This window comes from Malania oleifera, chromosome 8 (genome assembly GCF_029873635.1).
Source record: "Malania oleifera isolate guangnan ecotype guangnan chromosome 8, ASM2987363v1, whole genome shotgun sequence".
In the NCBI taxonomy this organism is placed as follows: domain Eukaryota; kingdom Viridiplantae; phylum Streptophyta; class Magnoliopsida; order Santalales; family Ximeniaceae; genus Malania; species Malania oleifera.
The window spans coordinates 85,600,568-85,628,516 of NC_080424.1; the positions used below are offsets into that span (position 1 = coordinate 85,600,568).

Here is a 27,949-nt window from a genome sequence, read left to right on the forward strand (position 1 = left end):
CCACAAACCATATTTGGACCAAATAAAGATCCAAGTTAAATCCCTATTAGTGTGAGTTATTAACCTAATTACTTGAGGGATTCCTATAGTCATTCTATGGTCTTTTGGAGAAATAGCAATAAATGTCCAGATAACTCTAAATGGTAAAGTATTTAAGGAGCAAATACTTTGCTTAATTCCAGAGTCACCAAATGATTTTCTCCTAGGAAATTTAATCCTTAAAAGATACCATCCTTTTATGGTATTTTCAGAAGGGATTATATTAGACAACTATTTTATTCCTACTTTGTCTTCTATCAGGACTGGCAGAAGCCAAGTAATGATAGAAAGGGAAGAGAAAAAGGATATTCAAGTTGATCAAGAGAAGCTTGATGAACGGAAAATTTTGGTAGAAGGATAAATCTTGAGTGTTAGCAAAACAATAGAAGGTAATAGCCAGATTGAAGAAGTCAAGGCTATGCTTTCAAAAAATTGGTCAGATAATCCTCAAACATTATGGCAGAAAGCTATGCATGAGGCTAACATTGCTCTTCAGGATCCAGACACGATTATTCGTAGTAGAGGGATCGCTTATCCTAAGTTAATGATAGAGGAATTTGAAAAGCAAATTCCAAAATTATTAAAAATTGAGACTTATTGACATAGCCAAAGTTAGTGCAGGAGTGCAACCTATATGGTTATGAATCATGCTGAAAAGGTTAGAGGTCAGACCAGGATGGTTATTGATTAAAGGGAATTAAACAAGGCCACCAAGGATGATGGTTATAATCTCCTAAATCAAGAATCCTTAAGGAACAGGATTTAAAGAGAGCAACCAACGGTTTATTCTAAGTTTGATCTTAAGTCAAGATACTGGCAGATTAAGGTCAAAGAATAAGCCATTGGTCTCATAGCTTTTACAACCCCAATAGGATTGTATGAATTGATAGTTATGCCATTTAGATTAAAAAACACTCCAAGAATTTTCCAAAGAAGAATGGATAGAGCATTCGAAGGGATGTCATAGTTTGTGGCAATCTATATCGATGATGTCCTTGTCTTCGGTAGAAATTTAGAGGAGCATTATAAACACCTTAAGCAGGTGGCTGAGGTGTTCATAAGAGAAGGAATGGTTCTTTTAGAAATAAAAATCATATGAGTGAAATCCCATATTGATTTCTTGGGGCTTAAAAATCCAAGGAAGTGGAGAGGAGCTCCAGCCGAATATAGCAGAAAAGTTATTGCAATTTCCAGATGAACTTGCAGATAGAAAGCAGTGCCAAAGCTTTCTAGGAGTTCTAAATTATGCAATAAGGTTTATCCAGAATCTTGCAGGAAAATCGTATCCCATACAAGAAAAAGTTTCTAGTAAGAAACCATGGAAATGGGAGAAGGAGGTCACTGAAGTAATCAAAACCCTCAAGAAGGAGATTTAGAATCTACTCAAGTTAGATTACCCAGATGGGTTTGAATCATAAATAATTCTTGAAATGGATGCATCCAATACAGCATGGAGATGTGTTTTAAAAATCAAAAAGATTGATAAAACTGAACATCTTAGTAGATATTGGAGTGGATGTTTTAGTAGTTCAGAACTAAACTATCCTATACACGAAAAAGAACTTCTTGCTGTAGTAACAATCATTCATAGTAATGAATTGTTTTTAGGAAAACATTTTATCGTCAGGACAGATAGTTCCTATGTTAAGAATTTCATGGAAATTAAATTGACACGATTTACGTAGGCTAGATTAGTTAGATGGAGGAATGAATTGTAATATTAATCTTTTTCAGTAGAATATATAAAGGGTAAAGAAAATATTATTGCAGACTGTCTAACAAGATATATAAATGCTTGCAGATTCAATGGCTAGCGATAGCAGTCAGATTAGATGCATTCTTTGTCAACAAATGCACAAACCAGCAGATTGTCAGGTTGTAAAATTTGTTAAGGAAAAGAAGTATCTTCCTTCAGCTTCTAGGAGGGAAGAAAGAAGAAGGGGAAGAGGTAGTACTTCTCATGAAAAGAGAAAAGTCTATTCACAAAGTAGCGAAAAGTAGTAAGGAGGTGAAAAAAGATAAAAGTTATATTCAGGGTTTTATTTGTAGCCAGTATGGGCATTACAACACATAATGTACCTAGAACCCTAAAGTTTGAAAGACTAAAAGGGAAGAAGTAGTGACAATCAAAGAAAAACAAGAATGTAATTTAATTAGTGAGGATGAAGACTACTTAGAAACTAGCAAGGTTAAAGAAGTAGATCTCTGTATTGAAGACTTTCTGGGAAATACTCTAGAGATTTCAAAAGATAAGAGGAGATCGTTGGAAGGATTGCTAGTAGAACTAGTAAGTCCAGCAAACAATGAATTCTTTATCAGGTTTAGGGAAGTAGTTGAAATAATTTAAGAATTTGAGGCAATTATTTCAGACAACTACACAATAATCAACAAGGAAAATATGACAGCACTCATTCATCAGCAAATTATCCTGAAACTAGAAATGGATATACAACTTAAAAAATATAAGTTTACTACTAGAGCGATAATTGGTATTTCAGAGTTCCCTGAATTAAAGTAGTATTGGATAAAATGTGGACTGTGTATTCCAAAATTACACATTCCTAAAAGCTTAAACCTTAAGAATCTAATTGCAGTTCAGAAAGCCTTAAGGCTAGGAGATGTCTAATTATTTGGTTTCAGTAAAACATGACAAGCCTTTAATTTTCTACCAGTATTGGTAAAATATGTATTAAACTTCACTAATCCAAGAAGGTTATAGTGGACAGAATACATAGAACCAATTGAATTAAAGACAGGAAAAATTCTACTTTGGAACCTTTTTCCAGAGGATTGAAAAGATGGATAGGTTTCAGATTTTCAAAAAGAAGAACAAGATTGGGATGATTTCTAGAAACATAGGAAGTTCTATGAGTTAGTTCAGAATCTATGGGGAATCTATCTCCTTGAAGCAAAGTCTGCTTTGGATTGTGTGTTTTTTGCAAATTTTGAAACCCTTATTGCTATAGAGGGAAAATATCTCCAACGATTTGAAGAAGCCAATTTAGCTGAATATGCAATTGAGGCAAGAAAGGTGGTAAATCAAATCAGAGTCTGAGAATGTCATTTTTCATAAACACAAGCAATGAAGAGTGATCTCCAGCTAGTCTTAGAAGAACTAGCAAGAAAGGACAAAGATGAAGAAATCACCAATGCCCTAAAAGATCTTTGAAAATAGATAGGATCTTTGTCAGTTGTACAGTCTAAATGATAGTCCAGAATTTCATCAAATTCCAGGCTAGACTGATCGGACTAATCGGTAGGGTAATATCAGATACTCATCCAGAATGGTGTCATATTTAGGTCTCGTCGAATGGGTGATTTAAAGGGTTATATCAGCTTTATTAAAGGAGATTCCATTTGTCTTGTCTTTTTAAAAGTGAGTCAGCAAACATGATGTGCTATCCCTTTACTTTTTCTTTTCTTTTTTAAAGTAGCTTTACCTTTTTTAAAGAAAGAATATTTTCTTTTTTACTTTTACTTAAAGTCAAATCAAGAAGAAAGCGAGGTTGTGCTTATCTCTTGAAAACAGGAATCCGCTCCGACCCTATTGTTCAAAGAGGAAAAATTAATAGAAGTTCTAGTTTGTTCAAAGACATCTCTCTCTCTCTAAATATTTTCCTTTCTAGTAAATATTGTTGTGTGGGTTAAAATCCTATCTCACCTAAAAGAGCTTGACGGAGAGGCGTACACATATGCACCAACATAATAGTGGGAGTAGAAGATTACCTTTTACAACTTCATGGAGGTCCAAAGAAGGGAAGAAAGAAGAATATGTATTGATCTTTTATTAATTTAGTTCTTCCTCCCTCTTTTATAACGATAATTCTTTTTATTTAATAAGAATTAAGAGCTTGAGAGAAATTGGTCACCGACCACCCAGTCAAAACAAATTAGAACCAACAGCAGACGCGATTCGAGGACCTTAAAGATTACTTTGCACAAAATGAGGGACTAATCAGTAAATCCACGATATTACGAGGGGCAACCAGAAAACCGGAGAGAGACAAAATATATTCCTCATCGGCCCAACTTGCTTTTGTATATTTTACAGGCACAAGTTCTCTCTCTCGCCGGTTGGCCGTCGCCATGGCTTTCCACCACCACCACCACCATCACCACCACCACCACCACCTTCAACAGCAGCAGCAACATCAACAACAACAACCACAACAGCAACAACAACAACAACAACAATCAAAACCCTCCATGTAATCTTCCGGAAGAAGAAGAAAAGAGAGATTGTTATTTTGAAAACCCTTTCGTCTTCAATTTCGTATTCACTCAAAAATTTTCCACCTTGTTTGTTCTTGCAGAAATTTATATCCAATCGATGGTTCGATTTCGCCGCCTCTCGCCTACTTCAACACCATTAATATCCCAGATCAGTCTCATCCTCCTCCTTATGTACCTCCTTGTAAGAAGCACGTTTCCACCGTTTTGTCTTTTTTTTCTTTAATAATTTAATTTAGAAATTTATTTTATGGCTTTTTATGTTCGTGTTTGTCGTTGTTCTAGTTCATGTGGTCGGGTTAGCTCCCGGTTCGGTTGCCGGCGATGGGGGCGGCGACATGTTGTGGAGTTATTGCACTTTAGAGCCAAAGAAGAAGAAGCTGAAGGAACAGGATTTTTTGGAGAACAATTCCCAGATATCGTCCCTTGATTTTCTGCAAGTGGGATCGGTCTCAACTGGGTTAGGGCTCTCTCTCGACAATAGCCGCATGACTTCATCTGGCGATTCCCCATTGCTCGCTCTTATTGGTGATGATATTGATCGCGAATTACGGCGGCAGGATGCTGAGGTTGATAGATTTCTCAAAACTGAGGTCCGATTTCCTTATAAAGACTTGTGCTTGTTTGTTAGTTTACTATTTTGCATGTTTATTAGTGCACGTCTTTTTGCGTATTTGATGGTTACCTGCTAATTCGTGGCAGTGTGTATTTTATATGTTGGGTTTTACTTGCTAACTCCTTTTGGAGATATTGTGAATATGTGATTTATCTGAATTGGGTTGAGAAAACTATGACTTAATCCTTTTTTATAAGCTTTGGTTGAAAATTGGCTTATTAGGTTGATCGCAGCATTGCTAATTTTTTTTAAGGGCTTATCTCATAAGACACCAACTAAATTCACAATTGATACATTAGGCATCAGTTCCAGGATTATTTGTAAGATTGACTTAATATTTTTTAACTGTCATCTTTCGTCAGTAGTCCAATGACGATGATGGATTTGCCCACTAAATGATGACAATGCACAATAAAGCAAATCAATTTCCATCAGATATTCATTGACACTGTAATTTAATGCATGAGGTATTCCTAGTATATGTTGTTGAACAACTAGTTTATTGCATGTACAAATTTCAGGATTATGAGATTTGTACTCAATAAATTTATATTTCTAGGTTACAGAAAATTATATGAGCTGTCAAAAATATGCACTATGTTTTCTCTGATATTTCAAATTATCTGTTGTTTTTTTTTTTTAATGTCATCTTGAGGAGGATATTTTTCTTTGCTACTTGCTATTGCTTATAATTGATGTCTGGATGTACAGCACTAGGACAGTAACAGAGAAAGAGGAGAGATAAAATAGGAAAAAGAGGGAGTAAATAGAGAAGCGAAGAGAATAGAATAGAACAGGAAGAGAAAGTAAGGAACAAGGGGAGAGAGAAAGAAGATAGGTGGGGAAGAGGAGGGAGGTAGCCAGTTGAGAGAGGGAGAGAGGGGGAGAGAGACAATTAATTCTTCAAAAGTTCCCTATTCTTACATTATAAGCCTTTATTAGGCAACTACGAAACCTTAAAGATTTTAAAATTACAAATCCTCGAAACAAGAAAAAAATGATAAAATAATGCTGAAGTAATTTAAAATTTGCTGAAATAAGCAAATATTCCCAAACTTATTTAAAATCCCAAACCATCTTATAGCTACAAAGTAGTTGAAAATTGATGAAATAAACAAATATCCCCAAACATATATGAAATCCTAACCATTTTAGATTGTACAAGATATGTCTGCTAATGGTCAGCCAGTCAGGGTTCACTAAAACCTTTTTATGGGCAGCTCGTGGACATGACATACTCATTTGTCTGTCTCCAGAGCAGACCCAAGTTCCAATTCCTACCTTGCAATGTGCTGGGATCAATTTTAGTCTTGTTTTATAGCTGGAGCATGCAGCTACTTCTGTTTCGTAAATATTTCTGTTAGTGTTGAAGAAATAATGCGGTAACAGCTACAGATTTGCCCCTGACAACTTAGGGAGTTTGGTTAATGTTTTTACTTCTTGTTGGAGATGAAATTTGCATAACGGAGAGAATTACAAATGGGCCTTCAGCAGTGGCTCATGAAGGGGGGAGGGTGGTGGTGGTTATGGTGAACCAAAGAGCCTGTCTGGGTGAGATTCAAGGGAAAAAAATTGTTTTGTGGGGAAAATATAGTGCTAAGGAAATCCGATAAGTTTACGGGCCAAAAGGTCTATGCCCATTGGCAGGTAGTCATATGGATATGGATGTTGAAATGAAGAAAAAGTTTGAAGAGAAGTGAGTTAATTTTGGTGGATCAATGAAAAAATTTCTAAGCAGAGATGTAAGAGGAAAATCAGTATTAGGGGAAGAGCCAAATGCCAAATATTTAGAAGGGTGATACAAGTGAGAGGGTTTTGCAAGGGTAAGGAAAAGAAAGAATTAGGGAGAGGTCTCAAATAATGACAGTGGTGTCCTTGGTGACTTTGATTGTGGTTTGGGGGGGGGGGGGGGGATTGCTATTGGATGAAAATGGGGCACAATATGGGTATGTTTATGAAAATATGAATCGTCTGATTTGCTTGGAGATTAATCGTATGTGCCATTAACTCCGATGGAAGGATGAGAGGGGGTTAGTATTTTTGAAAGTGATGGAATGGATGAGAAGCAAACACGCAAGGATGGAATTTTCCCCACCCATGTGAAGGATATTTATGGGAAGGATCTAGAAGTTTAGCATTTTAGAGGGAACAAAATTCGGCTCTATGGTGGTATAAGTATGTTTAATTCTTGTTAGCTTTTATTTATTTATTTTAATTTCTAATTTTTAAATTTTTTAGGTGAGATTTCATTAGAAAGAGAAGAATTTATTAAAAAGAGAATAAGTCTTCTCCCAATTGCAATTCTGGAAAAATCCATAAAAAGAAAGAAACTTTAAACACAAAAAAATACGTTGAAACATCAAAGCAAAAAATTTCTCCAATCTTGTTGAATTTCTAGAAAGCTTGCTCTTTTAAAGCAACCAGAAGTCAACAAACCATAGAGAAGCCAAATAATTTATTAAGAGCCGAAACAACTTACAATAGGAAGGGGACATGGTGTACTTGAAGAACAATGAACAACAACCAAAATAGCACAATAGAGCTACCCTCCAATTCCTTTGAAGATTGGACACACCCCACCCCCCCCCCCCCCCCCCCCCAAAAAAAAAACCCCAAAACCAAAAGGATAGGTCTAAAGAGGCCAAGGACACCACTCTATCCCATAGTAAACAGGGACAAGTTGTGCGCCTCTTAAAAGCTCTTGCTTTTTCTCAAGCCAAAGAACTCATAAGATAATAAAAAATGCACTATTCCTGAAAAAACAGCCCTTTTTGCTTGACCAAAACCCTATTAACTTAGAACAAGAGATTTCTCACTCTCCAAGGCACCACCCAAGCTCCTTTGAGGTAAGAGAAGAGAGCATTTCAAAGATAGGACACCTTACAATGTAGAAAAAGGGCGAATGTTTGTTGCGTTGGACTTCCACACATCAAGTACATGTCAAGATTGAGAGACATGTAGGGCCTTCTTATTTGTAACATATCACGCGAATTAATCCTATTAAGAGTAACAACTTAGTTGAAGGTCTGAATCTCTAAGTGAACCTTGGCCTTCGAAATGATGTTGCTTTGAGGAAAAACGTGAGAAAAAAGATTTTGAAGAGAACAATCCTGAAGAATTATTCTCAAACTCTCTCATCCTCTCTTGGAAGGTACAAAATAGTCCAACATGGGAAACAAAGTGGTAAGCTTGTCAAACTCTAGTTCAAGAAAAATGTCACGAGAGCATCCCCACTTCTCCTCCCCCCGCCAAAAAAAAAGAAAAAAAAGAGAGCTCATAGGTGCAATGTGAAGAGAAGAAAGCTTAAACAACCGAGTTACTTTTAGCTCCAACCTCTAGTGCGTGCTCACCCACCCAAACGTCCTCTTGGAAATGGACCTTGTTCCCATTAACCACTTTGAAAAAGTGATAGGAAAGAATACACCCACTATCTATGGCACGAACCTCAAGGGACACATGAGAAATAATATGATTTCCTCTAGTTTCCCACCTATTTCAATTGAGCCAACATTTACTTTTAATCACTTTGTGCCATAGGGAGTCCACTTCCAAAGAACCTCCACAATGGGTAGATGTTTTTGGATATGTTGCCAAGTCCTAGTTCCCTTTCAGATTTTGGTTTTCTAACAACCTCCAAACTAACCGGATGATCTCTGTTACTCTCCTTGGAACTTGATAGGAGAAAATCACACATCGGCCTCTCTAAAGCCTTGTCAACATTCAAGGGCACTCTAAAAAGTGAAAAGAAAATATATAAGGATGTTGGAAAGTGAAATAGTAATGGGTGTGACATGACCTCCAAGAGACAAAAGCCTCTTCCGACTCTCTGATATCCTATCCGCCCTCCCAATCAAAGTGTCCCAAAAGGCCAATGAGTTTGGATTGCCTCCAACAGGGAGACCAAGATAAGAAAACAGCTACTCAAGGTAAACATGACTCCTTAATGTTTTGAAGCTTTCCAAATTCGTAATTCCCAAATTGACACCAACCACCCCACTTTTAAACAAGTTGATCTTTCAACCTGAGATCTTTAAGATTTTAGTAAGATAATGGCCTTAAGAAATTTGGCAACATTGTCCTCAAGAAACAACATGATATCTTCTACAAATTGCAAATGGGACACCTCCATTTCCTCACTCCCCACATAGAGGCCTTTGATCACCCCAAACTTTGAGCTTATATGAGCATCCTACTTGAGGTGTCCACCACCAGCGTAAATAGAGAAGGCGACAATAGATCCCCTTGCCTTGCAGCTCTAAATCACTCTCTAGGTTGGTTGTTGACAATAACTAACAAGTTGGTCATGCAACCTTTGATCGACTTCCTTCACACCTCCCTAAAACCTTTCCTCCACTTTACTTTATCCAAGAAGCCCTAGTTTACCATATCATAAGCTTTCTTGAAATCCAGCTTAAATAGAGTCTCCTCCTTCCCCTCCTTACCTGCTTAACCACCTCATTTGCCACAAGCACGGTGTCTAAAATTTGTCAATCTAAAATAAAAGCTGCCTCTTCACTTTTTTACATCTTTATTAGACTATAGAGCTATGAAAACCTTATAATTTGAGAACTCCTCTAAAGAATTGCTTGGTGACATGTGAAGCATCATAAGTCTTATGACAAGAAATAATTTGTGTCCTCTTAGAGAGCAACGAAAAAATAGAATCATGACCTTGGGCTGATTTGGGCTAACCTAGGACAATATCCATACTCAATTCTTACCATGGTATTGTGTGGCAAAGGAAGAGATGTGTAAAGCCTAGTGTTCTGCTTCCTAGTTTTTGCTAATTGGCTAGTGTGACACTGGGAAACCATCCTAGCAACATCTTTTTTAATGAAGGCCAATAAAACCTATCCCCAATGAGGGCAATAGTCTTGTCTATCCTTAAATGGCTGTCTAAACCACCTGCATGCAATTCCTGAACTATGAAATCTTGAAACAAAGTGCGCAGATAAATAATTTAGTGCCACTAAATAAATAACCTTCATAAACAACAAATTTTTTTTTTCTTTCATTTTTTTTCATAGCAAAAGAAGAAGATTCATTGAAGGATTTGGAATGTAAAAAATGGAGAATAAAACATTATTCCAAAAAAAATGGAAAGAAAAACAAAAGCAAAGACAAAAAGGTAAAAACAAAGACACCAGTTAAACCAACAAAGAGAGCCAATCCAGTTGGATACCTTCATAGACAACAAAATCAACATAGTTCTTATGACTTCCACTACTTACTTCTCAAAAAGATTATCCCATGTTCTTAAAATGAGGACAAATCATTTATTCGTCCCAAAAAGATTATTCTTAATACATGCTCAAGAAAAAAGGTGAATTCCACCCACCTAGCATATGGAGAACTCAATTTCTTTTGATCAAACATCACAATGCTCGATGATTAGAGTAGAATACAAATTCTTGAGGTAACAATAGTATCTCCAATGGTTAAGGGATCCAACTAAGACATAAAATTCTTTATAGTAGGTGTAGTACTTTTGTTTAACCTCGTATTGTTTTTAACTAAAGAATGCTACTAGGTGTCTCAACATGGCACAAAACACTACCTATGCCTACCCGAAGGCATCACAAGCAACCTCAATGACTTTACTAAAATTAGGATGCCTAAGTACATCTGCTTGAGTCATGTTCTTCTTAATCTCAACAAAAGCCTAGTAGTTTCAGTGGTCCCACAAAACTCTCCTTTCATAAGATAGTTGGTGATAGGAGACACTATAGTACCAACCCCTAGTGAAACACTCATAGAAAGTAGCTAAGCCATGAAAACTCCAATCATGGGAAATGTTCTTAGACACGCGTCACTCTCTAATTGCTTTAATCTTGTCTAGGTCAGCTCCTATACGTAAGTAGTGAGAAGTGCATTTCAATATGCAAGAAAGTATACTTAAGTATTTTAGAATACAATTTGGCTTCCCTAATAGTGGTGAAGATGTGAGGTAAATGACCTAGTTGTTCCTCTCTAGAGCTACTATATGCTAAGGTATCATCAAAGAATACCATGAGATGTTTTCCTATGAATGGTTGTAAGACATACGTCATCCTCATAAAAATTCTAGGAGCATTAGAGGGGCGAGAGTGCATGCCTAGCTAATCAAACAAGCTATTTTGGGTCTTAAATGCAGTTTTCTATTCATTTCTTGGTTGATACAAATCTAATCCCTATGTAGATCGATGGCCTACTTGAGTTAGCTGGCATGTCAACCATATCCTCATGGATTGAGACTATGCCTCACAAAGCCTTTTTGAAGGAGCTTTTCTACTTGCCTATTTAATTTAGCACTGCTTTGGGTTCATCATATAATAAGGCAAGTTAGGCAATTCTGGCTGTGGGACAAAATCTGTAGCTTGCTAAATGTCTTGCATTGGTGGTAACCCTCGAGGAAGCTCATTGAGTACTACATTAGAGAATTCATCCAACAACTTTCCTACCTCTAGTGGAAATGACCTTAATAGGATCTTCTTAAGCTAATGACCACTAAGGATCACCTATTTTCTAAACTCTCTCTCAAAATTTCTCTAGGTATGACTACTAAGACGCACTTGTTTTTCTCTCTCAAAAGTCCTACAATCAAGTATTGGATACTTTTCCTAGCAAGGATGTGGGGTTGTATTGCTCCTAAACTTAAGGTCTTTTGGTTTGTGGGCCTTGCGGGGGTCGAAATTATGTTCTTGTATTTGTACCTAAACACAAGTGTTTCTTGACCATGTTTTGTTACATCAAGGTCATATAGCAACATGCGCCAAGTGAACATGGACCATACCCACAGGTACCACATCACAATAAACCCCTGTCTTCATAATATCCAACTTGGATGGGTACAAGGCGCCTCTATTGGTCTTGTTTATCCAATTTACTCTAAAAGGAGTGGGGTCTAGCTCTACTTAAGGTTCGATCTCCCTAGACCAGCTTTGGTGATTTTTTATTTTATATTTTTTTATAGCAAAAGAATATTTCATTAATAGGAAGAGAATTCATACGAGGGATAATGTGACATCTCCCAAAAAAGGCCTGGAATAATCCATTAAAAAAACCACTAATAAATACCAAAAAATAAAAGATCAATGTGCTAAAATGTTCCTCCAATCTCTATATAACTCGTGGAAACTAATTCCTCTGAAAAGACCCAAATTTGCACATCACAGTGAGGCCGAATACTGAATTTTATCCCAAACCAGCTCTCAATTTAATTTCTTCTCATTGAATATCTTTATATTATGCTCCAACCATAACCCTTATAAAACTGCAAGTATTCCACACTATCATAGGACCAGCTTATCCTATCTCCTACCAAACCCTATAAAAGAAATAGCTAACAAGTCTCCAACCGAAGAAGGGCAAACCTAGCTTTCCTGAAATACCAAAAATCATATTCGAAATCCTCCAAGAAAATTCACAGTGCAAAAGAAATGAGAAGCTGTCTCAAAATTTTTGTAACAAAGCACACATACATTGGTAGAGAGAGCCTACAGAGGTCTTGTAATTTTTAGCAAGTTATTAGTATTAATTTTATTGAGCACAACCAATGAAGGGAAAATCTTAGGGCCTGTTTGGTATCATTGCTGTTTTTTGCTATCTATTTCTGTTTCTTCGCAGTGAAAAAACATATTATAAAAATGCATTTGTTTTTGTTGTCAGTTTTCTGTTTATGTTGCCAGTTTTTGGCTGTTTGCCAAAAAACTGAAAACCAGATTTTATGGTTTTCAGTTGTTTTGGCAACTTGTTGCCAGAAGTTTAATATCCGGAAATAATTTTTTTGGATTAAAATATTTATTTTATATATACTTTTAAATTAAAATAAAATTTAAATGATCATATGAATTTAAATATAATTAAAAGAAAATTATACATAAATTTCAAAAAATAATAATAAATTTAATTACAAAATACTTTTACTATTTTTCAATTGTCATGTCCAATAAAATTTTTATTGTAAAGTAAAATTTGAAAGTAGAACAATTAAGTAAAACAATAGTAAAAAAATTTATTTTTATTATAGTAATTTTTTTAATGTGTTAATTTGCATTGTTGAATCTAGTTTTTAGTTTTTGTTTTTTGGTTTTTGGTTTTCATTCCTCTAATTTTTGATAGTGATACCAAACAACCTCGTAATTTTTTGTAGGAGCCTTAGCCTTCCAAATGAAACGATGGAGTGGGAAAGAGGAAATGGATTGAGTCAAGAATTCAAAAGGATTGAAAAACACTCCCAATTGATACAAATACCAAGATCAAACATCCCTCCCTATAGAAAGATTACTCTCATTCGATAGAGATAATAGAGAAGATAGCTCCACCAACTCCCTATCATTAAGAGGTCCCTTAAAATGGAGATTGTAGGAAACCAATGGGCTACTCAAATCCCCAAGAAAGAAATATGTAGCTCTAGTTTGCTTGGGGCTTAATTGAAAAAGAAGAGGGAATGAAGTATAAATCTAAGAAATGGACCTCCACGGAAATCCAAAGAACATCTTATGCTAACTTTGGTATCCCACCCATTCTCATCCAATCCAATCTTACTTCTTATTACTCTACGCCATCGTATTAAATAACGGCCGTTACGTAGCATAACAACTGTTACGTAACGGAAAATGAGGCCTCTGATACTATTGCAGGCGCTAATGTGGTGAGCAAAAAATTCATAGTTGTAACGGCCGTTATGGAACGTGTAATGGGCGTTACACTAACGTTATGGTCCATAACGGCCGTTACACCATTTTACGGCTGCTGACGCCTTATCTGCTCGAATCTGCTTCATTTTTTGTGGTTCTCTTCACTAGTTGTTACTTCTTCCCCTCGTCTCCTTCGTCCAGCTTAGATCTACTGATCTAAAGCTTGGATCAAGGTGATTACAGAGTAAGAGCTCCCTCAGCCGTCTAACCTCTTTAAGTCACCCTTCCTACTATAGGATTCCAAAAATCCATTGCTCTAGGATTTACCCCTCAAGGGGACCTCTAGGTAGTACATAGGCCAATCTAGAATTCCACACCCCACTTTAGTGGCCCTTCCTCTCACTCCATGGGCACATTCAAAGCCGCTGATCCATTCTTCTCTATATTAATTTTGAGGCCTGACACCGTCTTAAAAATTTGAAGAATACCCAAAATTCTCCTAAGGGTCAGCTATGATCATCAAGGAAGAAAACAATGTTAGAAAACTGAAGATGAGAAACCACCACTCCCTCTCTCCGTACTTCTAGACCTTTAACCGACCACCTCTCCTTAGCCGTATCCACCATCTTGCTTAACACATTAGCTGCAAGGACAAATAAAAAGGGGGATAAAGGGTCACCTTGTATAGTGCCCCTAGAAGCTCCAAACTAAGATTTGGCTCGCCATTAACAATTACCGAGAATCACACATTAGACAAGCAGCCCCTAATGCGTTGACATCAATGCTCACCAAGATCCTTCCTCTCAGGAATCTTACCCAAAAAGCTCCAACTTACTCTATCATAGGCTTTCTCAAAATCTAATTTAAGGACAAAACCCCTTTTCCTATTCCTATGAACATCTGCCACATTTAATGAAAATGTGTATAGGAGTTTGTTTCTATCTTACATTGTCCATAGTGGTGGACAAAGCACATTTCACCATATTAATTCATCCCCACCAAAAGCATCTTTTAACTCGCCCTCAACTCCAAAGTAGTTTGCAGCATTGACAAGCCTAATTCACTCGTTTGGGTAAGTCAATAGCCTTCCATTGGGCATATCAAGTGGATAAGTGATTTTGAGCGTCATAGTGATGGCATTGCATAAATAAGGTACTAGCTTGATGAATGTTAGACCCACCAGAATGAGTGAGAAGATGGGGTTTTGCCTACCTAGTAGTACTCTTTCCAAGTGTAGACTGGGCCCCAACTCAAGGTTGGAGAATGATAAGCCTAGTCCGAGGAAAGGATTGGATTGATGGGACTCGCTCCTATAAGGAATTTTGAGGTACTTTATATGGCAAGGGATTTTTGGTAGTCTACCGCCAAAAATTTAAGTGAATACGACTTGATTGCTCTCGTAGTATCCTCTTGAATTAATTAGCCTAGTGATTGTATGATATATGTGCTTTACAATACCACTCTAAAGCAACAATTCCTCAAATTGTTCCATATAATTGGCTACAGTGGTGGCTTGGCCATGGTTCAAAAGCTCACTAAACAATTCTCTCTTATAGGGAGAAGGGGGGTACTTCTTTTTTAGCCTTTGTTTGATCACTCTCCACTTGGCAGAGTGTCAGCCTTTGGGTTGTTGGGACTTAGCTAGGAGATTTTCAGCCTTTGGGCTGTTTGGGACTTACCTAGTAAGGAATGTTAGCCTTTGGGCTACTAGGAATTACAACATGATTGGGAGGGGCCAGCAATGTGGAGAAGACCAAAAGGGGCTTTAGCTATGATCAAACGACTGCAACGATGAGAGTTTTTTTATAGTTGTAGGATTTAGCGAGGTGAAGAGCTTTGTCATAGTGGAAAAGATGTTTTCGGTTTTCCAACATTCAAATTTAGAAAATTGGAAAACAAGGGGGCATTATTGTAATTATTTGAAAATTTGGAAATGGAAAATAAAACTATTTTAGGCGAGTGAATAATACCAAAGTTTTTTTATTGTTTGCTAATTTTCTATGTAAATGTCCCAAAATTGAAGAAAAGTTTATTATTATTATTATTATTATTATTATTTTTTGTAATTCTTGGGAAAATTTAAAATGAAAAATGAAATCCATTTCCCACAACTAAACTGGCATTTTGTGTTTTTTTTTTTTTTTGAAAAAAGTAATGCTTTTGGGTTGGAGGGGATTGAACTTGTAGATGAAATGCATGATTTTAAATTGCTGTAGCGGGCAGCGTGACGTAACGGTAATGGGTGTAATGGGAAGCGGGAGTAGCGGATGTTACATAACGGGAAGCGGGAGGGTGTAATAGCCTTGAATTTTTTTCAAGCATGCACAACCTCGTGCATATTAGCTTACTTGCATGTTTTAAGCTTTTTACCCTTCTTAGAAAGAGTTTTAGTGTATTTTGGATCCTTTAGTTTGACTAAGTAAGTTATTTGGTAAGGGCAACAAATTTACATTTGTTTTGAACCACCATTGATAAAAAAATTATGCGTGTGTGTGTATTTATACTTCTCATTGTTCTTATTTGTGATAAATTCTTATGTTTGCTAAATTAATTAATAAAACAAAATACATTATACACTCCATTAATCTATTAGACACATAAGACATACGAATAATACAAATATAAAATAATTAGAAAAGAAAGAATAAATATCAAATTACTAATATTATCAACATAAAATATTTTCCTAACAAGTTAATATTTTCAAATTGTTAATTAATACATCTCTTGTGAATATTTTAAAAAAATAGTAAATTTTGCATCTTTGCCATCCTCATTATAATCTTTTCCCCCTCCCGCCACATGGTATTTTGAGAATGATTTATGAAAAGAGGGAAAAAGTGAGAAGAAAAAGTAAAAAATAAAATAAATTATTTGGCGTAACAGTCCTGTAGTGGTTACATAATGGCCATAGCAGCCTTTACGTAATTTACGTAACGATCATGGTTCGTAATGACCGCTACATACATGATTTATCTTCCCACCGATTTCACGGTGTGTAACGGCATCGGTAATCCAAAAAAACCATTATGTAATGGCATTACATAGTGATCGCGGCCGTTATTTAAAACCATGATGAAATGGCCTGGGATGGAGATGGGCTGGACTGTAAGGAGGGGCTATTGCAGTGGTGACAACAGAGCTATACGTGGCTGGAACAGAGTATGCAATGATTCCAGTTGATGTAGGGCAGTAATAGAGAGAGAAGAGATAGAAAAATAGACAAATAAAAGAGAGGAAATAGAAGAGAAGAGAAAGTAAATAGAGAATAGAAAGAGAAAGCAAAGAAGAAGAGGAAGAAGATAGAAGAAAGAAGAAGAGATGCAAGTTGGAGGGAGAGAACCAGATGTGACAAAGTGGGAGAGAGAGACTACTGTGTGTGAGAGAGAGAGAGAGAGAGAGAGAGAGAGAGTGTGTTAATGTTTATTTTAGTCCTTTAGCATTATTAATGTGTTAGCGTAATGTTAATAAATGAGAGTTAGTAGGTATATTATGGTGATTAGCATGTATTTGATATATAATGTAAATAGGGGGAGAGACCTATCATTTTGTTAGGTCATCCATTTTACCAAAAATCTCAACATGGTATCTGGTAGGCTCACCAAGGCTTGGGTCCTTAACTACCAAAGATAAAATTTATACTACCTAACAATCCCAAGTTCAGTAGAAAGTGAAGAAGTCGAGTGTCGATCCTCAGGGACTTAAAGCGCATTTATCAAACCACTTCCAATCTAGTTTATTATAGCCTTATGTAAAAGAAAGTAAAAAGATGATATTTTTGAATTGTTTTCTATCAACTACTAGAAAGCATGTAAAAGAAAGCAAGTAAATCTAAGTTAACCCTACTCCTACAAAGTAGTGTTTAGACATGAGTATAGTTTAGGATGTTGTTTTGTGTAATCTAAGTTCAGTGAGTTTACCGTACTAAATTAACTAGAACCTGGCTAAACAATCCAAGGAGCCGTTCGATGGCATAGAGTAGCAAGGGTGCACCAGCCGTCCGAAGCATGGTCGGGAACCGAAGTATACTCTATCACAAACGATCACGTGAACTTCTATGGGAGACTGTAGCCTAGTATGTGTACCTGACTGAAGCAATAGAGGTGCTAATCTTGTCACTAAACATCATCACCATCCAAACAATAAATGAAAGCGGTAAAGGAAAGCAGTAAAGAGAAAGCATGTAAAAAGATCATCCCTTTGCAATCAGAATGCTTGTCACTAACGATAGAAAATACAACTGAACGATCATGTAATATACACTGAAAAACACAAGAGCTCCTTTGGTTGTCACAGACCGTCGAATACACCTTGCACAGTCCAGAAATCTACACTACGGTGCCGTCCGGAGCACGGTTAGGAACCGAAGTATACTCTATCACAAGCGATTACGAGAACTTCTATGGGAGACTGTAGCCTAGTACGTGTACCTGATTGAAGCAATAGAGGTGCTAATCTTGTCACTAAACATCATCACCATCCAAACAATAAATGAAAGCGGTAAAGGAAACTAGTAAATGAAAGCAGTAAAGAGAAAGTGTAAGAACCCGAATCGTGATATAGGGAATTAATTAATTAAGAGAGAGGTAAATTGGTAATTAAGCAAGCTTCGTCGACGAAGTCTTTGTAGTTATTGGCGACGAAGTGTAGAGTCTCGTTGACGAGGAGTGGCCGGGTCAAAGGGTTATAAATAGATATTTTCATTACTTCTCAACTAAGAAAGCTCAAATTCTTTCTCTATCTCTCTAGAAACTCAACCTACTCTCTATCTCTTTAGATTTCTTCGCCGTATGTAGCGGAATCGTGGATTCGACGTTACCACGAGGATCAGGGAAGGATTCTTTACAAGTTCTATGGATTGGATTTTCGTTTCAGGCATTTTCGGGTTTTGTCCCAAAATAAAGGTAAGGCTCGGTTTTCAGTTCTGATTCGATAATCTTGTAGGTAATAGAGTTGTGAGCGAGTTTTGTATTGTGGGTTGTAGGTTTTGGAACTCGGTTCTCAATTTAGGGGCCTTGGAGTTCAGGATTTGTCATTCGGGAAAAGGTAAGGTGATTCAGTTTATGTCGTTTTTTTTTGAAATCGGACTCGGTGGAACTGTGGTTCACGGTCCTATGTGCGTTTTGGTTACTCATTTGAGGGGCTCTAACGGGTAAAACTATGAATTTTTCATGATTACAGTTGGGAAAAGGGGGCAACGGGCTGCATTCCTAGTTTTGTTAGAAAACCATAAATATATTGTGATATATATTATGTTATAGGGATAGCCGTTCCTTGACTTGTTTAAACTGTATATGTTTGGAAAATCATGATTTTAGATTACCAAATGGGTGTGGTTTGTTTGGTTATATAAGCATGCATAGTTGTGTCTTGTGGAAATGCAATAGGAACTGGGTTCCGAAATGTTCCAGGTACTGAAAGAATGTCTGGCTCTATATCTGAGGGCGTATGAAATCGCTAGCCATGTTTGGCAAGAGTGTCTGGCTTTATATTCGGGGGCGTGAGCCTTACCGACTGATCACCGAATGGTGTGGATCTACCAGTTGTACCGGTACGATGCCATGAGAATCTGGGACTAGCGATGTGCCGGGGACGCTGTGTAATGTGGGCTGGCTTCGGGCCGAAGAGTGTGACGACACCGGGTTGCTTGATCATGTGTGTGCGCGTGTATGCACTGTACTGGAATTGCATTTAACTGTGTATGTTTTGTATATCATGATAACACTTATGTGTCACACACCAATATAACCTGTATCTGCCCTTACTGAGAGGTGTCTCACCCTTGCTGTATGTACATATTTTTCAGGTCCTTCGGGTAATTGGTGCTAGCTATCTGGTGTAGGAGCGTAGTGTTGGTGTACTGCGGGAAGTACCTGGGTAAGTCCTAAGCTTATGCTGGGTGGTCTTTTGGGGGTTTTGACTGCCACCCGGATTTGTGTTGTATTTTGTGGAGTTAAAATTCCTTTGTATAGACTCTGGTATGGTACTGTACATGTATAGAAAAATTTATCTTCCGTTGTGTTTCCGTGGTATATGTGAATGTGTATAGGGTGCTTGGGAACCCCACGGGGACGGACCCTCATTCATTGTACTGTGTCATTGGTGATTTGTATGATACAAGGACAAGATTATGTTACTTATTCACCCTCGGGTCCCATTACTGGGTTCGGGGCCGTGACAGCGTCGTATCAAAGCTAACCAGGTTGTTAGGTCTTGTAGACTTGGTTAGGAGTAGCTATGTGTACATATCAGAGCATAGGATGTGGAAAATGGGTAGAGTAGGTCGAGGGTTGTTTTGTTGCTATACAGGGATTCATTGACGGTGTTCCGTGTTTTTCTTGGAATGACGATTTCAGTAAAATCATGGCAAACCATTGATGACTTCTGTGTCGGTGTGATAGGACAGACCTGGACCTGTGAGGTGGTAGTTAACATGTTTAGTTGTAGGTGATTGTGTTAACGCTATGTGTTGTAGGGATATTGATAGATTCTTATTGTGCTTTCAGAATGGAGCCCAAGGATAATGACCTGGGGAGTGGCTCTGAGGAGACGGCGAGTGATGAGTCTCCTTCTGTGCCTCAAGAATTGACGAGGCAGGTCTTGCGGGAGATCGGGCGGAGTGTCAGGAGACGCGAACGCTCTCCTACGTCTACGGGGTGCGCCATTGAGAGGTTCACACGCATGCATCCTCCGACGTTCTCATGAGAACCTGACCTGATGATAGCAGAGGACTGGGTTGAGAAGACCGAGAGGATTCCGGAGGTCTTATACTGCATAGATAGGCAGAGAGTCCTTTATGCTACCTTCTAGCTGTCTGGGGAGGCAGGTTGATGGTGGACTGCGGTGAGTCTGCTGGAGAAGTAGAGGGCCGGTCCTATGGAGATGACGTGGAGCCATTTTAAGGAGGTGTTCTTTGACAGATACTTCTCGGCTTCTACACGTTACGCTAAGGCAGATGAATTTTCTGCGCTAACTCAGGGAAGTATGACAGTGCAGGGATATGCAGCTCGGTACATAGAGCTATCCCGATTCGTGCTGTGTTTGATCTTGAATGAGTACGAGAAGACTCGAAGGTTTGAGAAGGGCCTGAGGAAGGACATCCGTAGATTTGTGGGTATGCTTCAGATTCGTGACTTCTCAATTTTGGTGGATAAGACCACCGTGATCGAGACCGGTATTCGAGAGGATAAGGTGGATTAGGAGCCAAACAAGAGGTCAGTACCTTCTGGTTCTCAGTCTGGATCTCGCTAGAGATCATGGAAGAAGAGGAACAGGGGCTCGGGTTATCGTCAGAATACCGAGCATCAGAGTTCTCAGATGAGTTAGTCGGGTGATCGTTGTACCAGTTGCCACAGATGGCATAGCGGTGATTTGCCAGCCGTTTGGGGGTAACTGCTGCAATTGTGGCCAGTGAGGTCACATGGCTCGGGATTGTCACACGCCAAAAAGGGGTATGCCTTCTTCAAGTAAAAATCGGGGAAGTAATCTGGTATCCCAGAGGACGTATCAGGCAAACACAGCTCTAGCACGAGTGTACTCGCTTACTCTAGCGGATGCTGAGCATGCGGGAAATGTGGTGATAGGTACTATGATGTTGCTTTTAAATAGAGCTGTGATTTTATTTGATTCGGGTGCGACCCACTCCTTTATATCTGTTAATTTTGTGAAACTGTGTGGGGTGGAGACCCAAGTCATGGAAGAGGAATTGTCTGTAGCCACACCATCTGGGGGTATATCATTTTGTAGGAGGATGTTGGAGGATTGTTCAGTGGTAATCCAGGGGAAGCTGCTACCAGCAAACTTTGTAGTATACGACATGTCAGGGTTTGATGTTATATTGAGAATGAATTGGTTATTCTCCAGATATGCTGTGATCGACTGTCGTAGGAAGGTGGTAGTGTTCAGACCTCCTGGGGAGAAGGAGTACGAGTTTGTGGGATTGTGTGTGCGTTCGACACCACAGATTCTATCAGTATTGCAGGCGAGGAGATTACTCTTGGACGGATGTCAGGGGTACTTGGCTTGTGTGAGAGAACCACCTCGGGATGAGTTGAGGCTCGAGGATATTCGGGTAGTCTGCGAGTTCTTGGATGTGTTTTCAGATGATTTACCCGGTTTACCTCCGGATCGTGAGGTGGAGTTCGCGATAGAGTTGTTGCCTGGTAAGACACCGATCTCTAAAGCTCCATACCGGATGACTCCAGCAGAACTTCGGGAGTTGAAGGAACAGTTATAGGAATTATTAGACAGGGGTTTTATTCGACCTAGTGTTTTGTCCTGGGGAGCTTCAGTACTGTTTGTGAAGAAGAAGGACGGGTCGATGCGCGTGTGCATTGATTACCGTGAAATTAATAAGGTAACTGTGAAGAATCGCTACCCATTGCCTCGTATTGATGATCTCTTTGACTAGTTGCAGGGTACGCATATCTTTTCGAAGATTGATCTACGGTTAGGATATCATCAGGTGAGGGTCAGATCTGAGGATGTAGCGAAGACTGCTTTCTGTACCAGATACGGCCACTACGAGTTTCTAGTCATGCCGTTTGGGTTGACGAATGCTCCGGCAGTGTTCATGGATCTTATGAACAGGGTTTTCCATGAGTACCTGGACCGGTTTGTGGTGGTTTTTATTGATAATATTCTGGTATACTCGAGGAGTACGGAAGAGCATGAGAACCATTTGAGGTTAGTATTACAGATTTTGCGAGAGAAGAAGCTGTATGCTAATCTAAAGAAGTGTGAATTCTGGTTGAATCAGATGGCATTTTTAGGCCATGTAGTAACTGGTGATGGTATATTAGTTGATTCTAGCAAGATCGAAGCTGTGGTCGACTGGGTGAGGCCGAAGAGTGTGCAGGAGGTTTAGAGTTTTCTAGGATTGGATGGTTATTATCGTTGGTTCATGGAAGGGTTCTCTAAGTTGTCTGGGCCTCTGACTCGATTGACCAAGAAAGGGGTGAAGTTTGAGTAGACTGGTGATTGCGAGCAGTGCTTTCAGGAGTTGAAGCACTGGTTGGTTACTGCCTTAGTTTTGACCATTCCTTCTGAGGATGACAGTTTTGTGATTTATAGTGACGTTTCTATGAAGGGTTTGAGATGTGTGCTTATGCAGCAGGGTAAAGTAGTAGCGTATACTTCTTGGCAACTGAAGGAATACGAGAAGAATTACCCTACGCACGATCTGGAGTTAGCTGTTATTGTATATGCACTGAAGATTTGATGACACTTTTTGTATGGTGTGCAATGCGAGATTTTCACTGATTACAAAAGTGTCAAGTACTTTTTCACGCAGAAGGAGTTAAATATGAGGTAGAGACGGTGGCTTGAGCTGATTAAGAACTACGATTGCATCATCAGTTATCACTCGGGAAAAGCTAATGTGGTAGCCGATGCTTTGAGTTGGAGGTCAGATCATGTAGTAGTATCTGCAGTTGTAGCTCAGCATCATATCAGACAGGATCTGGAGAGTCTGGGTTTAGAGTTGGTATTTGGTGATCATTAGGCCTTTATTGCTAGTTTGGTAATCCATCCGATTTTGTTTGAGCGTATTAAAGTCGCGCAAATTAGTGATGCGGAGTTAGATGAGATTGTGGAGAAAGTGCGGCAGGAGTTGGCTGGGGAATTTAACATATCTGAGGGAGGTGCATGGTTTTAAATCGCGGTAGCGGGTAGTGCAACATAACGGTAACGGGTGTAACGGGAAGCGGGTGTAACGGCCGTGAACTTTTTTTGAAGCACGTACACCCTTGTGCATATCAGCGTATTTGCATGTTTTAAGCTTTTAGCCCTTCTTAAAAAGAGTTTTAGTATATTTTGGATCCTTTAGTTCGTGTAACTAAGTTATTTGGGAAGGGCAACAAGTTTACATTTGTTTTAAACCACCATTGATAGAAAAATTACGTGTGTGCGTATTTATACTTCTCATTGTTTTTATCTGTGATAAATTCTTATGTGTGCTAAATCAATTGATAAAACAAAATACATTATACACTCCATTAATCCATTAGACACATAAGACATGAATAATATAAATATAAAATAGTTAGAAAAGAAAGAAGATTGAAGTTGAAAAATATAGAACATAAATATCACATTACTAATATTATCAAAATAAAATATTTTCCTTACAAGTTAGTATTTTCAAATTGTTAATTAATGCATCTATTGTGAGTATTTAAAGAAATAGTAAATTTTGTATCATTGTCATCCTCATTATAATCTTTTCCCTCTTTTGCCACTAGGTATATTGAGAATGATATATGAAAGAGAGGGAAAAAGTGAGAAGAAAAAGTAAAATATAAAATAATTTTTTAGCGTAATATTCCTATAGCGGTTATGTAACGGCCGTAGCGGCCTTTATGTAACAGTTGCGGTCCGTAACGGCCTTTACGACTGTGATTTTTATCCCCACCGATTTCGCAGTGTGTAACGATATCGAGAACCCAAAAAACCATTACATAACGACATTACGTAATGGTCGTGGCCTTTATTTAAAACCATGGGGAGGTGTGTTGAGGTTTGGGATCAGACCATGTGTTTTGAACAACGATGAGATCAGAAGGATGATTCTGGAGGAAGCGCATCGTTCCTTGTATACAGTACATCCAGGTAGTGCGAAGATGTATTGCGATTTGCGCGAGATCTTCTGGTGGAGTGGTATGAAGAGGTAGATTGCTCAGTTCGTGAAGTAGTGTCTAACGTGTTAGCAGGTGAAAGCTGAACATCAGAGGCCGACAGGCCGCTACAACCCTTAGCTATTCCGGAGTGGAAATGAGAGCATATTTTTATGGATTTTGTGACTGGATTGCTGCCAGCACTTCACGGGTAGAATGCTATTTGGGTGATTGTGGACAGACTGACAAAATATGCTCACTTTTTACCGATGAAGGTTAGCTACCCTTTGAGTAAGCTAGCAGATATGTACGTGTATGAGATAGTTAGAATGCACGGGGTACCGGTGTCCATTGTATTAGATCGAAACCTGAGGTTTACTTTTCAATTCTGGACGAGCTTACAGGAAGCATTGGGGACGAAGCTTACTTTCAGTATTGCGTTCCACCCCCAAACTGATGGACGTTCCACCCCTATAAGTGAGGGTATGTATATATTGTGATTGGGCTGCGTTATAGTAGTCGCCGGTTTTCTTCCTAAAGTCGAGTGTATAATTGATTTCATGAATGAGTTTATGAATAAGAGATAGCAAATTTTGAGGACGAAATTTCTGTAAGGAGGGGAGGTTGTAAGAACCCGAACTGTGATATAGGGAATTAATTAATTAAGAGAGGGGTAAATTGGTAATTAAGCAAGCTTCGTCGACGAAGCCAGAGTTCGTCGACGAATTCTTTGTAGTTATCGGCGACGAAGTGTAGAGTCTCGTCAACGAGGAGTGGCCGGATCAAAGGGTTATAATTAGATATTTTAATTATTTCTTAGTTAAGAAAACTCAAATTCTCTCTTTATCTCTCTAGAAACTTAACCTACTCTATCTCTCTAGATTTCTTCGCCGTATGTAGCGGGAATCGGGAATCTGACGTTACCACGAGGACCAGGGAAGGATTCTGTACAAGTTCTACAGATTGGATTTTCGTTTCGGGCATTCTTGGGTTTTGGCCCAAAATAGAGGTAAGGCTCGATTTTCAGTTCTGATTTGGTAGTCTTGTAGGTAACAGAGTTGTGAGCGAGTTTTGTACTGTGGGTTGTAGGCTTTGAAACTCGGTTTTCGGTTTAGGGGCCTTGGAGTTCAGGATTTGTCATTCAGGAAAAGGTAAGGGGATTCAATTTATGTCGGTTGTTTTTGAAATCGGACTCGGTGGAACTGTGGTTCACGGTCCTATGTGCGTTTTGGTTACTCATTTGAGGGGATCTAACGGGTAAAACTATGAGTTTTTCATGATTACAGTTTTGGAAAAAGGGGGCGACGGGTTGCTTCCGTGGTTTTGTTAGAAAATTGTAAATATATTGTGATATATATATATATATATATATATATTATGTTATAGGGATAGCCGTGCCTTGACTTGTTTAAACTGTATGTGTTTGAAAAATCATGATTTTAGATTACCAAATGGGTGTGGTTTGTTTGGTTATATAAGCATGCATAGTTGTGTCTTGTGGAAATGCAATAGGAACTGGGTTCCGAAATGTTCCAGGTACTGAAAGAGTGTCCGACTCTACATCCAAGGGCTTATGAAATCGCTGGCCATGTTTAACAAGAGTGTCCGGCTCTATATCCGAGGGCGTGAGCCCTACCGGCTGATCACCGAAGGGTGTTGATCTACCAGTTGTACCGGTACGATACCATGAGAGTTTGGGACTAGCGATTTGCCGGGGACGCCGTGTAATGTGAGCCGGCTTCGGGCCGAAGGGTGTGACAACACTGGGTTGCTTGATCATGTGTGTGTGCGTGTATGCACTGTATTGGAATTGCATTTAACTGTGTATGTTTTGTGTATCATGATAACACTCATATGCCACACCCCGATATAACCCGTATCTGCCCTTACTGAGAGGTGTCTCATCCCTATTGTACGTACATATTTTTCAGGTCCTTCGGGTAACTAGGGCTACCTGGTGTAGGAGCGTAGTGTTGGTGTACTGCGAGAAGTACCTGGGTGAATCCTAAGCTTATGCTAGGTGGTCTTTTGGGGGTTTTGACTACCACCCGGATTTGTGTTGTATTTTGTGGAGTTAGATTCCGTTGTATAGACTCTGGTATGGTAATGTACATGTATAGAAAGACTTATCTTCCGCTGTGTTCCCGTGGTATATGTGAATGTGTATAGGGTGTTTGGAAACCCCACGGGGACGGACCCTTATTCATTGTACTGTATCATTGGTGATTTGTATGATACAAGGACAGGATTAGGTTACTTATTCACCCTCGGGTCCTATTACTGGGTTCGGGGTGTGACAGAAAGCATCTAAAAAGATCATCCCTTTGCAATCAGAACGTTTGTCACTAATGCCAGAAAATACAACTGAACGATCATGTAATATACACTGAAAAACACAAGAGCTCCACTGGTTGTCACAGACCGTCGAATGCACCTTGCACAGTCCTGAAATCTACACTACTCCTGATCTAATTTGGCTCTCAATGACATCTTAAGTCTGTCACTAACCTAAGAGAGGCTAAAGAGGAATCCAGAGCTCATCTTCGAAGCGATTATTTATAGGCTCTAAGGTTTACAAGGTTTGTTTTATAATTTAGGAAAGTTTGCAGCAAATCTTGCGCAGAAGATTGTCGCTGTTGACCAAGTCGCTCCCATGCTTCCCTTGTGTGCGCCCTGGTCAAGACTTGCGGGACGTCAGAAATTCGAATCTTTGATGTCTTCGATTGCGTCGCGCCTTAGGGTCTTGCTGGTCGAGTAGATGGTGGAGACTTGCAGGATCTCGATCTTCAGGAAATCTCAGGACCTCGACATAGTCGCCCCTTAAGATCTCTTCGTCGAACACTTCGTCGAGGCTCTCGGTAATTTTGCTCTCAGTTTTGACTCAGTATCTCGACGTGGTCGTCCTGGAGAGTCACTTGGGCGGGGACTTGATCAAACCTTGCAGCATTTTGATCTCAGTCTGAACCTTGGAATCTGCAAGTAAGGACTTAGTCACCCCCTATGCTGCTAGTCGCACCACATGGTCGCGCACTGTCTTATTGTCCCTTGTTGATCTGAAGCTTCAGGAGCTTTGCTGAGCATCTGATTTGAGCTTTGAGTCCTCCAAATCCTCCCTTGGTTTCTCATAATGCCTATCTCCATGGTTTTAACCTGTATTTCTTGAAAAAACGAACAAACCTTGCATAACTTTGAACAATGATAACAATGGGTAAATAAATAATAAAGTGAAAATAAGCAAAGGTAAATGAGTGTCTAAAATCATGCATTTTACAGACTCATCACAATCCCTAACTTACACTTTGCTAGTCTTCGAGCAAAGCAAAATCTAAGAAAATTCTACAAGCTTATCTACCTCCTCTTTCGTGGGAAACACAGTTGCATTTACCATATGCAACAAAACTTTAAACCCCTAGGTTGATCCTAGTGAACGATTTCTAGTCTCGTGAGGGTTTCCAGGGCGGTGCCCACAAACACCAGCTCAGTGAGCAAAAAATGAGAACACATGCAGCATAATCATACCATTTTTACATACAGAGATATAACCTTATTACATATAGGTTCCTTTATACATGATTGCTATACACACTCTCCGCAGCAATTCAATCATGCAAATCTCAACAATACACAGCCATCTCAAGACACAACTCACAGAGAATCAAACCATGATTATATTTCAGAGTTAATAGTAGCATGTAACTCCAGGTATGAATAGGCCACTTCACAAGGCATGTGTAAGGTATATGATTTGTCTCACTTAGAGTGCCTTGGGACACCTACAGAACGGTCGTCTTGACTTAGCCTCACTGGTTTATTCCCTCAAAATTCACTCAAGA

The 27,949-nt window shown here is 38.8% G+C and overlaps 1 protein-coding gene across 1 annotated transcript in view; it reads left to right on the forward strand.

Moving 5' to 3' along the window:
• Positions 1 to 4,075: 4,075 nt before the first annotated feature.
• The window catches only part of LOC131161749 (probable BOI-related E3 ubiquitin-protein ligase 3), a 36,350-nt gene continuing 12,476 nt past the window's right edge, over positions 4,076 to 27,949 (forward strand). The window contains exons 1-3 of the mRNA XM_058117707.1: positions 4,076 to 4,247; positions 4,353 to 4,453; positions 4,555 to 4,862. Coding sequence (XP_057973690.1) covers positions 4,126 to 4,247; positions 4,353 to 4,453; positions 4,555 to 4,862 — 531 coding nt within the window. The 5' untranslated portion in view covers positions 4,076 to 4,125. The remainder of the gene's footprint in view (positions 4,248 to 4,352; positions 4,454 to 4,554; positions 4,863 to 27,949) is intronic.